The sequence below is a fragment of the Pelophylax lessonae genome (genome assembly GCF_965119305.1).
Source record: "Pelophylax lessonae genome assembly, chromosome: 1".
Taxonomy (NCBI): Eukaryota; Metazoa; Chordata; class Amphibia; order Anura; family Ranidae; genus Pelophylax; species Pelophylax lessonae.
In genome coordinates, this window is record NC_138768.1 from 139,679,973 (window position 1) to 139,696,607 (window position 16,635).

At 38.2% G+C, this 16,635-nt stretch overlaps 1 protein-coding gene across 1 annotated transcript in view; it reads right to left on the reverse strand.

Annotated features, from left to right (window-relative positions):
* BDP1 (BDP1 general transcription factor IIIB subunit) overlaps nt 1-16,635 on the reverse strand; it is a 219,527-nt gene that overhangs the window by 38,195 nt on the left and 164,697 nt on the right. The window contains exon 35 of the mRNA XM_082243266.1: nt 13,727-13,801. Coding sequence (XP_082099392.1) covers nt 13,727-13,801 — 75 coding nt within the window. The remainder of the gene's footprint in view (nt 1-13,726; nt 13,802-16,635) is intronic.

The window sequence follows — 16,635 nt, forward strand, 5'->3', positions numbered from 1 at the left end:
TTATGACCTATAATGTGAGGGGACTTTCTACTCCACAGAAACGTAGGCGCCTTATGGGGGACCTAAAACGAGATGCTACGCAAATAGCTTTTATCCAGGAGACCTATTTCCGTAAAGATGCAGTACCAAAATTGAATAATAAGGACTTTCCATGGGTTTAACACGCTACATCCCCTATTGCTAAATCAAAGGGGGTAAGTATCTTAATATCAAGTGCTTTGAATTGGACTTTAAAAGAAGAATTGGCTGATCCAATGGGTAGGTTTGTGTTGGTAAAGGGGTGGATAGGACGTGTCGAGGTAACCCTCTTGAATGTCTATTTTCCCAACTACGAGCATGTAATGTTTTTGCAGAAACTGCTTCCAGTTGTGTTGGAATTCCGGGAAGGGCATTTAGTAATGGGAGGTGACTTTAATTATGCCCCAGAACCACTGATAGATACCTCCAAGAGAAGCTCATGCATGTCATTTGCTAAACTACGAAAGATGCAAAGAGAGATTTCCCTCCTGGGTCTCATCGATCCATGGAGGTTGATGCACCCAGGAGAGAGAAATTATACTTTCTACTCTCCAATCCATAATGCATATAGTAGGATAGACAGAATTCTGGTTACCCAGGCAGACTTGCCGTTGGTGACAGACTCAGATATTGGGGATTTTTCAATCTCTGACCATCTCCTGGTGTACGTGAGCATAGAGAGGGAATCAAAAATTTGTAGCCCAAGGTCATGGCGTATAAATGAGGCTATGTTACAATCTCCGGAAGTGGAGGGGGCGATAGATGAGGCGTTAAATAACTACTTCATAGAAAATACATCGGAGTCGCTTTCACCCTCAACTATCTGGGAAGCGCATAAGTGTGTCATAAGAGGGATATTGATACAGTTGGGCGCACAGCGTAAAAGAGAGCGGGAGGCGAAAATTAAAGAATATCTAGCTAAGATCGAGCAGCTGAGTAGACAGCATAAGAGAACACTTGCAGAAGCTCACTTGATCCCACTCATGCAGGCAAGAGAGGAATTGAATCATATGCTTTTTCAAAAGACACTACGAAATATGATGGGGATGAAAAGGCATTTTTATGAGTATGCAAATAAACCAGGCGCGATGTTGGCACGAGCACTGAGGGGCCCAAAAAGAGGAACTCAAATTTTACGTATCCGAAATATAAAAGGAGGGAAGGGTCACACATCAGCCGACATAGCAGAAGAGTTCTGCTCTTTTTATCGGTCACTCTATAACCTACCGGAAATAGGGGGTAAGAAAATTCCAGATAAGGGTGTCGGGCCTGTTGGGGGTTATTAAAATAATAATAGGTAAAAAGAAAAATGATTTTAAAAGCCATGTATATTTCGTATTATGCATAAGAGATTTTGAACAGGATGGCGTCCATCTTGTTTTTAAGGTGAAACAAAGTTCATATATACTTGTTAAACAAAATGTCTCTCACAGGCTTACAAAGGGTCTATGGTTTCAACAGAGATCTTTGTATTTCTATGTAATCGTAAATAAGATCCCTTTTGACATCTCTATCAGATAACAGATGTTAAGGGGATGGTAGTGTCAGTCTGTCTATAAGTATTTAACAATAGACAATGGCTCAGTGTTTTTCATCAAACATTTAAAAATGAACTATATAAGTTTTTTTAAAGGTATATCATTATATGTGAGACGATATTAGCCATAATTATGTTATTATATTATGTAAGGCATATACATATATATTTAGGAATATTGTATCACATTTTGGGTTTATATTCTCATGGTAGTCATCTTACTTAGACTTAAAACTAAAGTGAAAATGAATTACTTCATGTTAATGCATGTGGTAGGAGTGTTTATATAAGAATTGCTTTTGGCTAGTTTAGTGCTCAAGGTGTCGTAAATATTCCCAAACCTAGACTATGTCTGACAGCCCTATGTCACAATCCAAATAAGTAATTGCTTTTCACTAGCCGACAGGTCAATAGGTCATCAGATAACAAATTGTTTTAATTATATTAAATACAAAATCTAATGAACGGTACAATACTGCCCTCTGGAGACGAAATACCAGGTGCAGTCTTGAGATAATTTGAGATATTCCAATATAAAAATATTATATTGTGTTAAATAATATAATTATTGGAATGGCATTACTTGCACAGGTGAATTATGGAGATACAGGTGGACATTTATGTATGTACTGGGAGTCTAGACAAAGTTTTATGTTGTGTTATATGATTAATCTCACATATAGAGAAATCATCATTTAATTTTATTATCCAAGTATGGGGTTAATTATCAAAAAAGTGTGTCTCTGACCTCACTAGTTTAGGTATAGAATATCCCGACCAATTGGGATAATGTTTCATCCCTCTGGGTTTTACTTATGGTAATTTTTATAGCTCTTTGTTCTTACCATATAAAAGACCAACCCAGATGAGAGAGAGGACACATCACTTTACACTACTGACAACACACCTCACACTTACACCACACACGCTATTACATTTTTCAATAGACTCATGCAGACATACTCCCTGATCCACATCATTCATCTGAAACTTGAAGGGAAGCCACCATCTTAAGAAAGGCGTCCATCTTAGGACTCTGGTAACGATTTGAAGCTAGCGGCTATTTTAAGTGTGGTAATTATGCCTTGCTATGTTATTTGATTTTATTCAACAATTGTTTATTCCTTCCTTATATGTTTTATATTGCATATTTAAGGGTAATGAGATTACAATCCCAGCCGTATAAACCATAGTAGATTTTTCTCTAAAAAGCTGATTTTTGTTTTTATACATTTTTATTAATATCAGATTCAGTGCATTATTTGCAATTTTAAGTCTTCCGTTTTGCATGGCTTATTCTCATTCCTTCTGCAGTGGAATGACTTTGGGCTATGTGATTCGCAGACCATTGTAGTCTGTTTATATAGAACATTAATTTATGGCTTATACTATACCTGGGAAGAAATGGTAATCTTGCTTTTACTTTGGTTTCACTTTCACTTTGTTTTAGTTTCACTTTGTTTTACTTTCACTTTCATTATTGAGCTAAACATCACATTGCATTGATTATTTGAAGTTAGTATTTTTATGTAGAGTTATTTTCGTGTCACTTCTTGTTTGATCATATATTGTGTTTGCATGTCTTGAGAATAAATATTTTTATATATATTCCACGCTGTAGACTGTATTCACTAAGATTGGTATATGCTTTTAAAAAGAAATTAATCAATTAAAAAGAATTCTCGACATTGATTTATGGCAATAGGTGAAGACTCTCCTTATTCACAGATCTTTGCTTATTAACCATAAATAAATACACTGCTATATTCAGAGCAGTATAAATATTCTGACATAAGTACGAGCGCAAGATATTTATTATTAAATATTCTTACATATAATGGAGGCCCCAGCGAGATAATTATTGATTTCTTACATATGCCAATCATAAATATTGATCAGGTGACATAATCAATAACTTTGAAAAAAAAAAATTTTTTTTTGTTTTTTTTTTGATTTTTTTTTTATTAATTATGAATGTGATAGAAATGCCTTAATTAAAAATGTCTACAGCAGGTAATGTTCACGCTGCCAACTCTGGCAAGGTGTGAGTCCCTAGTGGTAATGCCACTACCCCAGTAGATTTGGCACAGATCATAAATGTATGGAAACACTTCTCTGAGTCTGAAATGGTGGAATATGTAAATGCTGGTTAGAGTCATATATCAAAATCCTCAGAAGTCGGGCCAAATATGGGCATCTGACATGGGTAGAGGACAACCTGTATGTATGAACTCACCAATAAGCTTATCTAACACCAAAAGACGTCAGGAAGTGTGATCACATACTTTTAGAGTCATGGCCAATCTTACTATGTCTGTGTGAGGAACTGCACCACAAGGCTCAGCAAAAAGGAGTTTAGTAAAGTTTCAATCTCCACTCCAAATAAATGAGAGAATGAGATTAGGAACCTCCTTGAGCAGGTGAAAGTTACCTCTATAGGGACACATAAGTTAAGAGAATGTAGCGTGAAACTGCAAAATAAAGTAGAATTGTGGCAGAAGTTTTATCAAGTAAGCTGTAATGAAAGTAACCATTTGAAAGTGAAATGTAAATGATTAATGCAATAATTAGGAAGGTTTGAGCAAGGAAAAAATGTTTTTCTAGCAAAAAGTTGCCGAGTAATCAGCAGTGGAAAATTTTGAAAAAATAAAAATAAATAAAAATGTAACAGTTCAAGTCTTGACAGGAACTCATAAGTAAATACATAGCAGAGTTCCAAAAGGTCATGGTGTACAGGCAAAAGGGCAATGCTTAATTAGTCCTGCATTTTAAATATGAAATAAATATTCATAGACCCAGATATGACTCCCAGTCTGTTGGTTATGACCCAGACAAGGGAGGGGAGTCAGGAAAAGAGTCCATGTCCTACCCCAGCCATCTTCTAAATATAGGAGGGCAGAAATTGGGCAGCCATGCATAAATAGGTATGAGTCATATCAGGTCACTGCAAAAAGACTAGCACCCCTAAAAAGACACCATGCACCTCCAGTTTTTTTTTTTAAAAAGTTTTAAAAAGAGTACTGTCCTGATTTTTGTCATGAAAAGGTCCTTAAACATTATTGATCATCTTGAGGCCTATGAAAACAACTGTCTGTGTTGTGCCTGCAGGATGTAATTTAAAAGTCAGCCCATACAAAAACCTTACTGCTGCTAGAGCTGTTATCTACAATTTAAAATGTACACAGCACCAAAGCCATTAAATCTTTTCTGCTGTACTCAAAAGTGCCTAACACCCTTCAATGAAGGAGCCTGAGTACAATCATTTGGGATTTAAATCCCTGTGCTTTGAGGCATTGCCTACGTACATAACAATAAGTTTGGCAAAGGAGCAAGATCTGCCACCTAGGCCCCAAGGGGAACACCGGATACCTTAAGGAGGACACCGGACATCCCATCAACAAAGGGAGGGGGACACCCGCAAATAAATAGGAATTTGCCCCATCCTTGGGTTCCCCAAAATCCTCGGGAAAATTAAGTGACATTAAGGTCCAGACCTCACGCCAGAACCGAGTAACTGGTTCTGATGGGGATCTGTCCCATCTGTCTGAACCCGAGAGACATAGGCACCGCAGGAGGCGGAGCCAATAATCTAATTCTGTAAAAGTTTTCAGCAGAATAGAAGCCAAATTGATCAGCTGATCATTTGGTTCACTTTGGGCACTGCAGCCCAGAATTAAAACAAGCCCTCTTTAGGAACAAATCCTATGGCCAGCCAAGGGCCATTAAATCCTTAAATGCCCACGGGGGCAGGAATCAAAGGGATACACTGAATAGAGGCTTAGGAAACAGAGGTTCTAACACCATTTTATTCCCAGGTCACAGCATTGAGGATCCTGAATTCCTGCCAGGGAATCTTGGTTGTTATATACTAACTACCCTCCTATTTTTCAGTGGTCACTTCATCCCTCTGACTCAAACAGGTCGCTTAAAGCGGGCACATTTTCAAAAATCGCCAATGACGGTGATACCAAGGAGGATCAAACCCTAATGACGTAATGCAGTCAAGAGGTTAAAGGTTGTATACGGTAACCAAGAAGGAATCCTCAATGCCAGGTAGTTTTATTGCCTACAATAAATTGCATTGATGCCCCAAAGGGGGAGATATTATATTTTTTCCCTAAGTAGTAGGTAAACTTTAAACAAAGTATTGTATTACTATACAATTGTCCAATGTGTAGTATCCATGGCGATGGATACATCTCCATGTTAATAAGCCCCAGAAGTCAGTCGCCCTAGGAAAGGTCGCATATATAGTTTCACCTTCCGTGGTGCTCATATAAAAGGCTGATCGCACGGTGGAGTAAAGGAGAACTCTGAGAAAGCTTAGGGTACCAACATCGCATTGAAATGTTAATTGATAAGACTGTATATTCATACTGTATGTTTCATCCAATAGGAAGAGATTAACCTTCCATGGCAGGTTGTTGATTGGTACAGACGATGATGTTTGCCAAAGACACAGCGATCGGATGAGTCATCTCTCCTTAAAGCCCAGCTCTGGATGGAACACCTCATTGAATTGGGTCCCTCTTCAGGAATCAAGCTGCGAGACGCCCCAGATTCTTGTTGACGGAGAGGAAGATTTGTTTCGACAGATCTTTGTGCATTTGATCCGAGGAAATCCATTGAGAGGAATCGCACTACCTCCTGTTTTCAGTTGAAGGAGATGTGAGAATGGTGCATTGCACATGTGAGCAAACCTCAGTCTAGGTGTATAACACTCTAGACCATGCTGAAACCATTCATTATCCAACCAACATCCAAGGTTGAATGTCCAAACAGATTTCTCGGATTCCTGATTGCCAACATTGTTTTACTGCGCTTTGAATGCTAGTTGCTAATGCCATTGCAGCAGTTAATTTCTGTCTCCATTAAAACTTTGCAAACTGGAGATGCAGATTTCAAGGAACATTTGTGTTTCTTTACCAGGAGATCAGAATTTAAAAAGACTAATAAGGAACAGTTTGTGACATAGCTAACACCAGCAAAGTCGCTACGAACTGACATTTTTAACTGATTTTTTTTTTCTCAATTTTTTTTTTATCGCTTTACTTAAAAGTTATGAACAATTCCCAATATGAACTATTCTCTTACAAAAAGAGAACAAGACATTTTTTTTTTCACTACTCCTTAAAAAGCTTTCTTTCCAGATAGGCCTAAGTTGCTCACTTGTCTACTGGGAAGAAAGGGGGGGGATATGTCGGGCCTGTTGGGGGTTATTAAAATAATAATAGGTAAAAAGAAAAATGATTTTAAAAGCCATGTATATTTCGTATTATGCATAAGAGATTTTGAACAGGATGGCGTCCATCTTGTTTTTAAGGTGAAACAAAGTTCATATATACTTGTTAAACAAAATGTCTCTCACAGGCTTACAAAGGGTCTATGGTTTCAACAGAGATCTTTGTATTTCTATGTAATCGTAAATAAGATCCCTTTTGACATCTCTATCAGATAACAGATGTTAAGGGGATGGTAGTGTCAGTCTGTCTATAAGTATTTAACAATAGACAATGGCTCAGTGTTTTTCATCAAACATTTAAAAATGAACTATATAAGTTTTTTTAAAGGTATATCATTATATGTGAGACGATATTAGCCATAATTATGTTATTATATTATGTAAGGCATATACATATATATTTAGGAATATTGTATCACATTTTGGGTTTATATTCTCATGGTAGTCATCTTACTTAGACTTAAAACTAAAGTGAAAATGAATTACTTCATGTTAATGCATGTGGTAGGAGTGTTTATATAAGAATTGCTTTTGGCTAGTTTAGTGCTCAAGGTGTCGTAAATATTCCCAAACCTAGACTATGTCTGACAGCCCTATGTCACAATCCAAATAAGTAATTGCTTTTCACTAGCCGACAGGTCAATAGGTCATCAGATAACAAATTGTTTTAATTATATTAAATACAAAATCTAATGAACGGTACAATACTGCCCTCTGGAGACGAAATACCAGGTGCAGTCTTGAGATAATTTGAGATATTCCAATATAAAAATATTATATTGTGTTAAATAATATAATTATTGGAATGGCATTACTTGCACAGGTGAATTATGGAGATACAGGTGGACATTTATGTATGTACTGGGAGTCTAGACAAAGTTTTATGTTGTGTTATATGATTAATCTCACATATAGAGAAATCATCATTTAATTTTATTATCCAAGTATGGGGTTAATTATCAAAAAAGTGTGTCTCTGACCTCACTAGTTTAGGTATAGAATATCCCGACCAATTGGGATAATGTTTCATCCCTCTGGGTTTTACTTATGGTAATTTTTATAGCTCTTTGTTCTTACCATATAAAAGACCAACCCAGATGAGAGAGAGGACACATCACTTTACACTACTGACAACACACCTCACACTTACACCACACACGCTATTACATTTTTCAATAGACTCATGCAGACATACTCCCTGATCCACATCATTCATCTGAAACTTGAAGGGAAGCCACCATCTTAAGAAAGGCGTCCATCTTAGGACTCTGGTAACGATTTGAAGCTAGCGGCTATTTTAAGTGTGGTAATTATGCCTTGCTATGTTATTTGATTTTATTCAACAATTGTTTATTCCTTCCTTATATGTTTTATATTGCATATTTAAGGGTAATGAGATTACAATCCCAGCCGTATAAACCATAGTAGATTTTTCTCTAAAAAGCTGATTTTTGTTTTTATACATTTTTATTAATATCAGATTCAGTGCATTATTTGCAATTTTAAGTCTTCCGTTTTGCATGGCTTATTCTCATTCCTTCTGCAGTGGAATGACTTTGGGCTATGTGATTCGCAGACCATTGTAGTCTGTTTATATAGAACATTAATTTATGGCTTATACTATACCTGGGAAGAAATGGTAATCTTGCTTTTACTTTGGTTTCACTTTCACTTTGTTTTAGTTTCACTTTGTTTTACTTTCACTTTCATTATTGAGCTAAACATCACATTGCATTGATTATTTGAAGTTAGTATTTTTATGTAGAGTTATTTTCGTGTCACTTCTTGTTTGATCATATATTGTGTTTGCATGTCTTGAGAATAAATATTTTTATATATATTCCACGCTGTAGACTGTATTCACTAAGATTGGTATATGCTTTTAAAAAGAAATTAATCAATTAAAAAGAATTCTCGACATTGATTTATGGCAATAGGTGAAGACTCTCCTTATTCACAGATCTTTGCTTATTAACCATAAATAAATACACTGCTATATTCAGAGCAGTATAAATATTCTGACATAAGTACGAGCGCAAGATATTTATTATTAAATATTCTTACAAGGGGAAGCAGTTAGAGAAGTATTTACGCGATTCGGGCATGCGCACACTCACAGAGGATCAAGCACTGACACTGGAAGGTGAGATATCAGGGGAAGAACTATCCACTGCAATCTCACAGACCAAGGCACATAAGGCCCCTGGCCCAGATGGCTTTACTCTAAGTTATTATCAGAAATTTGGGGAGCGTCTAAAGAACCCCCTACTGTTACATTTTAACGAAGTAGGAAGAGGAGCAACGTTCCCGTTGGATTCCCTGCGGGCGCATATTACTCTAATACTTAAAGAAGACAAAGATCCCTTGTGTTGCGGCAGCTACCGTCCGATATCTCTGATAAATGTAGATACGAAACTGTACTCGAGAATATTAGCAAACCGGCTCCTACCACATATGGCAGACCTGGTCCATTTTGATCAAGTGGGCTTTAAAAAAAAAAAAAAAAACTACTGACAGAGTGGACTCCATCCTGAATTGTGTTTCTTTCAGGTATTTGTTGAGACACGAGGTCCAAAACAGGCCACAAATCTGTGTGATTTGGGAACTGTAAAGGTTTGAAAAAAGCAATAAGACCTCCTCTTCTTTTCGGGCAGAGGTGCAATGATCCCTTGTGACAGCAGTCCTTTCAGGGATGCAAAGAAAACTGCTCTTTTATGTGGATTTTAAAGATACCCTTGAGTGCCTAAAGCAGGTAGAGGGTAGCAGCGTAACTCCAGTTTGTAGCCTCTGGAAACCACGCTAAAGACCCATTTACTTGAGAGCTCTTGTGTTTAAGTGGCCACAAAGGATAATAGACTTCCCTCCACCTATATGAGTTAGGGCAACACTTCATTGTAAAGAGGATTGTCAGGGGTGTGAGGAACAAAGCCCGCAAGAAAGTTCTTCAGAGATAGAGAGAGGCACATCAATCATCTAAGGACACTAGCACGTAACTGAGTCTCAGTTGGGCTGTGAGAGATTAGGCGTGGGAGGGGATTCTTGCCTTTTTTGGACAGGGTATATTCACCTGAAGGTGGCAGCATAACCCAAGTATTAATACTGTATAAACTCCTATTTTATCCTGTGATGTAGGATTAAGAATGAGCATGTATCCTGATAGAGCAGTATAAAGAGGTTGCCCTTTTGAAGTGGGATGGGAAAAAAAAAACACTTGGGCAGTTAATTGGGTGGCAAGCAGGAGGTTTATTAATATATTTCTGGGCTTTTATCCCGCACAGGGCACTGAACTGCCCACACTGAACGCACTCAGAACATTCATTAGCACAGGGCTGAAATGCTTTCCTCAAACTTGACTTTCAGCTGCACAAAGATACTTTTGCACCTATTACATAACTATTTATTTTAAAAGTAGACTTTATACGTGCTGTAAAAGAGCAAGATTATTCCATGCACACACATTTATTACTGAAAACAACTAATAAATAAATATATCCAATTTTTTTTTTTAAGCTGGGATTTTTTAGGGCTCTCCTTTATTACCACACTAAATGAAATCCTTGTTTTTAAATTTTACTGCACAATGCCAGTTAACTCAGTTTGTGTACAAGCATTTCTGCGCACAAAGACTCTAAAGCACAGGTGTCAAACACAACCCGCGGGCCGAATCCGGCCCTCCAGGCCATTTTATGTGGCCCTCGCAGCGCTCCTGTAGCTGCAGGAAAGCTCCAGTCCTTATACTTTCTGCTTTCCAGCAATGCCTCCAGCTTCTTCCCAGCAGCACCACAAGGTAAGGGAGGTGCACTGTGATGTATGGGAGGGTGGGGGACTCAACTTTTGATGGTTGAGAGGCTCTTGACGTCTTATGCAAGGGTAGGGGATGCTCTTGACATCTAGTCTTACAGATACAACCGGCCCTTTTGAGGGAAATCATAATGCTGATGTGGCCCGCGATTAAATTGAGTTTGACACCCCTGCTCTAAAGTAAGAAGTAATCAAATTGTGTATATATCACTACTGATGTAATGTCAAAATATGATGCGCTATTCAACCTCATACAATAATATCCAAGTGTATAACAAAACTATATAATTCAATTATATACAATTATAAGGTATATACACATGTGATACAATAAATATTGTGAAAATCCTAAGTTTGTGGAAAAGTCCACAAAACAACTGCTTCCAAAAATAAAGTCAAAAAACACTTTATCCACGCATAAAGTGTAAAATATACAGTAAAAATATAGTCACTGGGTGCAATAGTGTATAATCAAAAATCCAAAGACTTTTCAGAATTTTGTCAAGTAATGTGCAAAGAGACCTCCACCGTGATTTCCCCTTTGGACATACTGTCACCTTCTGAGAATGACATTGACAACAAAGTTCATAAAGCGCTTTTAGTGCCGGTTCACATTATTGCGGCTTGTGAGATCGCATGTAATTCGGAGTGCACTGCTACTTCATTACATGCAATCTCCTGTGCGGATGCGAATTCAGCCATACGCTTTGTATGGCTGAATTCGCACTGCACCCGCACAGGAGGCATTTTTTCAGCCACATCAGAATCGGATCACAAAGTATTTCACACTTGTGCGATCCGATTCTGTGCGAACGGTCAGATCGCACTGCGATATGCGATCAAACTGGGGGTGTCGTTAACATTTAAGTGACACCCCCTGCGTATCGCATATGGCAGTGTGAACTGCCAGATGTGCGGATGCGATGCGGGAATAGGCTGCATATTCGCAGCCTTCCCGCATCGCACAAGTGTGAACAGAGCCTTAATATAATCCAGGAGTCTTGGGATCGCTTACAGGAATCTCTCCTCTTCTGGTTATTCCCTTGTTTATCCCAGACAGCATCAAAGATCCCATTTTTGTGCGAGATAAATCTTTCTCTCACATAAAAAATAAAACTGGCATAGTGCTCACTGCATCAATTTTATTATGACAGCAGTAAAAGATACAGTCACATTGGTAAATGGAATATCACTTTACAATCATCCAACCACTGCTGCTGGTATAAGTTGCTGGTATCAGCCTTAATTGGCTCAGGCAGCCCGCATGCAACTCTCTCTCCAGGGTCACCATCCTCCGCAACCATGCCATGTCCTAGGCGTTTTATCACTCTGATTTTATTGGCGGCATACCATTATGCCAGTTTTATTTATCTGAGATAGAGATTTATCTCACAAAAAAAAAGAAAAAAACTGGCATTTTCACGCTTGCTAAAATAAACAAGGGAATAAGCCAGAGAGAAGAGGAGAGGTTCCTGTTAGTGATCCATAAGACCTGGATTGCATTAAAAACCTTTGTTGTGGGGGCCATTCTCAGAGGATGAGGGTGTGCCCAAAGGGGCAATCACACTGGAGGTCTCCTCCTTGCACATCATTTTTACAAGACACAGAAAAAAATCTTTGGATCTTTGGTGGATTTTGGGGGTTATGTACTATTACACACCGTGACTATATATATTCTCCATTTTGTGATAATACACCTGGATGAAGTTTTTTTGAATTTGCACTTTATGTTTGGAAGTAGTTATTTCATGGACATGTATACAATCTTAGGATTTTCACATTAGTTGTTGTATCACATATGTAAATAACTTAACCAGTTAAGCCCCGGAGGATTTTCCTGCTCAAAGACCAGGGCCTATTTTGTGATTCCGCACTGCGTGACTTTAACGGACAATTACGCAGTCGTGCAAAGCTGTACCCAAATGAAATTGACGTCCCTTTTTTCCTACAAATAGAGCTTTCTTTTGGTGGTATTTGATCACCTGTGCGATTTTTATTTTTTGCGTTATAAACAAAAAAAGAGCGTCAATTTTGAAAAAACAACAATATTTTTCACATTTCTTTATATGAAATTCCCCCCCCCCCAAAAAAATGTAAATTCAAAATGGTTTTACATTTTAGGCCAATTTGTTTTCTGCTACATATTTTTTGTAAAAAAAAAAAAAAAAAAATCGCAATAAGCGTATTTTGATTGGTTTGCGCAAAAGTTATTGCGTTTACTAACTAAGGGAAAGATTTAGGTCATTTTTATTGTTTTTTTTTTTAAACTAGTAATGGCGGCGATCTGCGTTTTTTTTTTTTTGCGGGACTGCGACATTGCAGCGGACAGATTGGACCCCTAACATTTTTGACACTTTTGTGGGTACCAGTGACATTACTACAGTAATCTGTGCTATACATATGCACTGTTACTGTAAAAATGACACTGGCAGGGAAGGGGTTAACTTTATTAGTGATCAAGGGGTTAAGTGTGTCCCTAGGGGCGTGATACTGTAAAGGGGCGTGGCTTGTGATGTAACCACAGAGACATACGATCCTACATAGCAGGATCGTATGATCTCTGCAGTTACACCAGGGAGAATGACAGGCGGCTTTGTTTACATCAGCCGCCTGCCTTTCTCCCTCTCCAGCGGGAGATCCATCGGAGCCGCCGGTCACTCGCGCGGGGATGCCCGGGAATGAGTGGGAGCGCGCTTTTCCGGCGGCACTCCTGGGCGAGCGACTTAGTACTACGTCGCTTTGCCCAGGCGGGGCTGACTGCCGCAGTAAATATACTGTGGGCGGTCGGCAAGTGGTTAATATTGTATATAATTTATTTATATAGTTTTGTTATACACTTAGCCAAGTTTGCCAATAGATTATTGCAGCTCTATTAAGCTCAACCAATCAATCTTTACGGATTTCATAACTTGAACTGCCATCAATTTAACAGTCTTTAATCAGTCCATATCAACATTCGGACCCAAAGTCTAGTGCAGACTATGCTGAACAACATACACAAGCCCTTTTATGCATTGTATACATTTCTATCCTCCTCTATCACATAACCCCACAAAAAAAAAAAAAAAAAAAAAAAAGCTTTTTGCCCAGACAAAAGCTCAGTTGTCAAACAATCAGTATTTACATACCCAATTTAGACTGGAAGACAGAATTTCCCATTGATATCAATGTCATGGCCGCTTCAGTACTCCCATCGCAAAGACCTGTGAACAGGGAAAGACCCAAAGGATAATTAAGCAAGAGGTTATATTCCATAAATATATATTTTATAGATACCAAGGATTATACTCTAAAACAATGGTTATGGGAAGGCATAATATGTAATGTTGTCATTATGACTACATTACTCTTTGTTAATGCTGAAATTGAACGTGGCTATATAATAACCCTTTAGCCTTTATTCATACGGGAAAAGAGCCCTGTGCAGCATAAAGAATCATTTATCTTTTTGCAGTTGCACGGAGCCATGTAAAGGCAACTTACATCAGTAAACTGAGATGCAGTGGCTGTATGGACTTATTCGCACACTGTCTGCATTTGGGCTGTGCACTTGTCCCTGAGTACCTAATCAAACAGAGCTCTGCAGGTGAGGTCGTAGAGCCTGCAAGCTGCTTGTGCTACTCCAAAATAATAAAGAAATGGCTCCTTGAGCTGTACAAAGTGCAGCATTCATCAGAATAAAGCCTTATACATGATTGAAGGGAAAACCAGAAGAAATCTTTCTCGTTACGGTTTTTCCACTACGCACAAAATCTTACTTTGGTCACAAGTGGAGTCATTTATTTTATTTTTTTAATCATTCAAATTAAGTCACTATGTGCAGTTTCAAGTAACAATTGATGAAGGATGGAAGAGGTCACTGTTCCATCTTATCTACGGAAAATAGCCGTGTCCTGGACTGCTTATCCTAATACTGGGCAATGGGATGAGGTTATTATAAATTACAGCTTTAATGTTTCCTGGGAAGGTAGGCGATGTTAATACTTATTGCCTTTGTAGGTCGTTAATTTTACCTGGGTGTGGGTATATTTTATCATTGCCCAGCAAAAAATTAGTTTATAGTTTGTTGCCCAGACGTGCTGGATAGTCATAGACCCTAGGTTGAAGGCTGGTGCCTTCAGGTGATTAGAATCTGAATAATACATTGTAACCCATAAGGAAATTAATTTGTGGATTAGCATAACTTTTAAAATAGGCATTAAAACATATTCCTGTCTGGAGAAGATTATAAACATGCTCTGAAAGTTGTATACTGGTGGGTAATATACAGTATCTTACAAAAGTGAGTACACCCCTCACATTTTTGTAAATATTTTATTACATCTTTTCATGTGACAACACTGAAGGAATTACACTTTGCTACAATATAAAGTAGTGAGTGTACAGCTTGTATAACAGTGTAAATTTGCTGTCCCTTCAAAATAACTCAACACACAGCCATTAATGTCTAAACCGATGGCAACAAAAGTGAGTACACCCCCCAAGCAAATGTCCAAATTGGGCCCAATTAGCCATTTTCCCTCTCCGGAGTCATGCGGCTCGTTAGTGTTACAAGGTCTCAGGTGTGAATGGGGAGCAGGTGTTAATTTGGTGCTATCGCTCTCACTCTCTCATACTGATCACTGGAAGTTCAACATGGCACCTTATGGCAAAGATCTCTCTGAGGATCTGAAAAAAAGTATTGTTGCTCTACATGAAGATGGCCTAGGCTATAAGAAGATTACCAAGACCCTGAAACTGAGCTGCAGCACGGTGGCCAAGACTAAACAGCAGTTTAACAGGGCAGGTTCCACTCAGAACAGGGCTTGCCATGGTCGACCAAAGAAGTTGAGTGCACATGCTCAGCATCATATCCAGAGGTGGTCTTTGGGAAATGGAAGGCAGGAAATTGGTGTTAGGCACCAACAGTACCCGCGCAGTTGAAAAACAATATGTATATTAAATAAAGTTATATAAATCCAAAAGTGTAAGGAAATTAATCCTAGTTGGGAGCCGCAACATAAACGTGAAAACGTAAAAAGTGATACAAATTATATAGTGATATATAATAGCTGCGCTCAACCAATCTTATACACTTTAGTATTGAGTGCAAATACCAAAATTAACTCTCAAACCATATAATAAATCAATACCAGCTAATTGCCGGGTGCACTCGTGTTTAAGTGCAAGTGCCAAAGAATCTACACTTAAATATGTAACAAAAATTAAATCATAGGAAAAAACAATATATACTGGTTGCCAAATGCACATGAGGATATGCCCAAACACTTAGTGGTATGTGCAAAAGTGAATAATAAATATATAATTAAATAAGCAAAAAACTAGGCAATATAAATATATATAAATAAGTGACACAAACAAGCTGATCTAATCAAGTGCAGTTAAGAATAGTTAATTAAATAATTCAATCAATAGAAATGTTAAGTCCTGAGGTGCAAAGTGAATGAAAAAGATGAAGTGTGCAAATAAGATACAATCAAATATGGTAAGTAAGAACCATAAAAACAAAATAATCAGTCCAATAACACTGTCCTATAAGTAAATAGAGTCTCTGAAAGATCTTGTGATTGCACCAACACCTCCACCAAGACACAGGACCACCCGGTGTGCAAAAAAATGCTTACCGGAATGAACAGACCCCTTGTTATAGGAGGTCAGTTCAGGCCGTAATTCACAAATTGTAGACAGGGTAATCAGCGGGCGAGAACCGGTAGTTCAATATCCAGTAAGTAGCTCCAACCAGTTTGCACCATCCACCTTAGAGTATCCTCAAAGCCAGGAAATGTATCCCTGCACTAAAGAGCTCTATGGCTCATTAATACCAGCAGTGTTGGGCTGCATTGGGTTCCACTGATCAACGCAGTCCACCGCAAGAACAAGGCAACTTTTCTTTGCTCCTATGGCTTCTGTTCACAACAATAAGCTGCATCCCAAAGGGGTCAATAAAGGATAAAAGCAGATCAATCTGTTGGACCAAACTCTGATGTTCAGGTTCCTTTAAGACCGATGGGGTACCGTCTCCACAAAAAATCTTTGG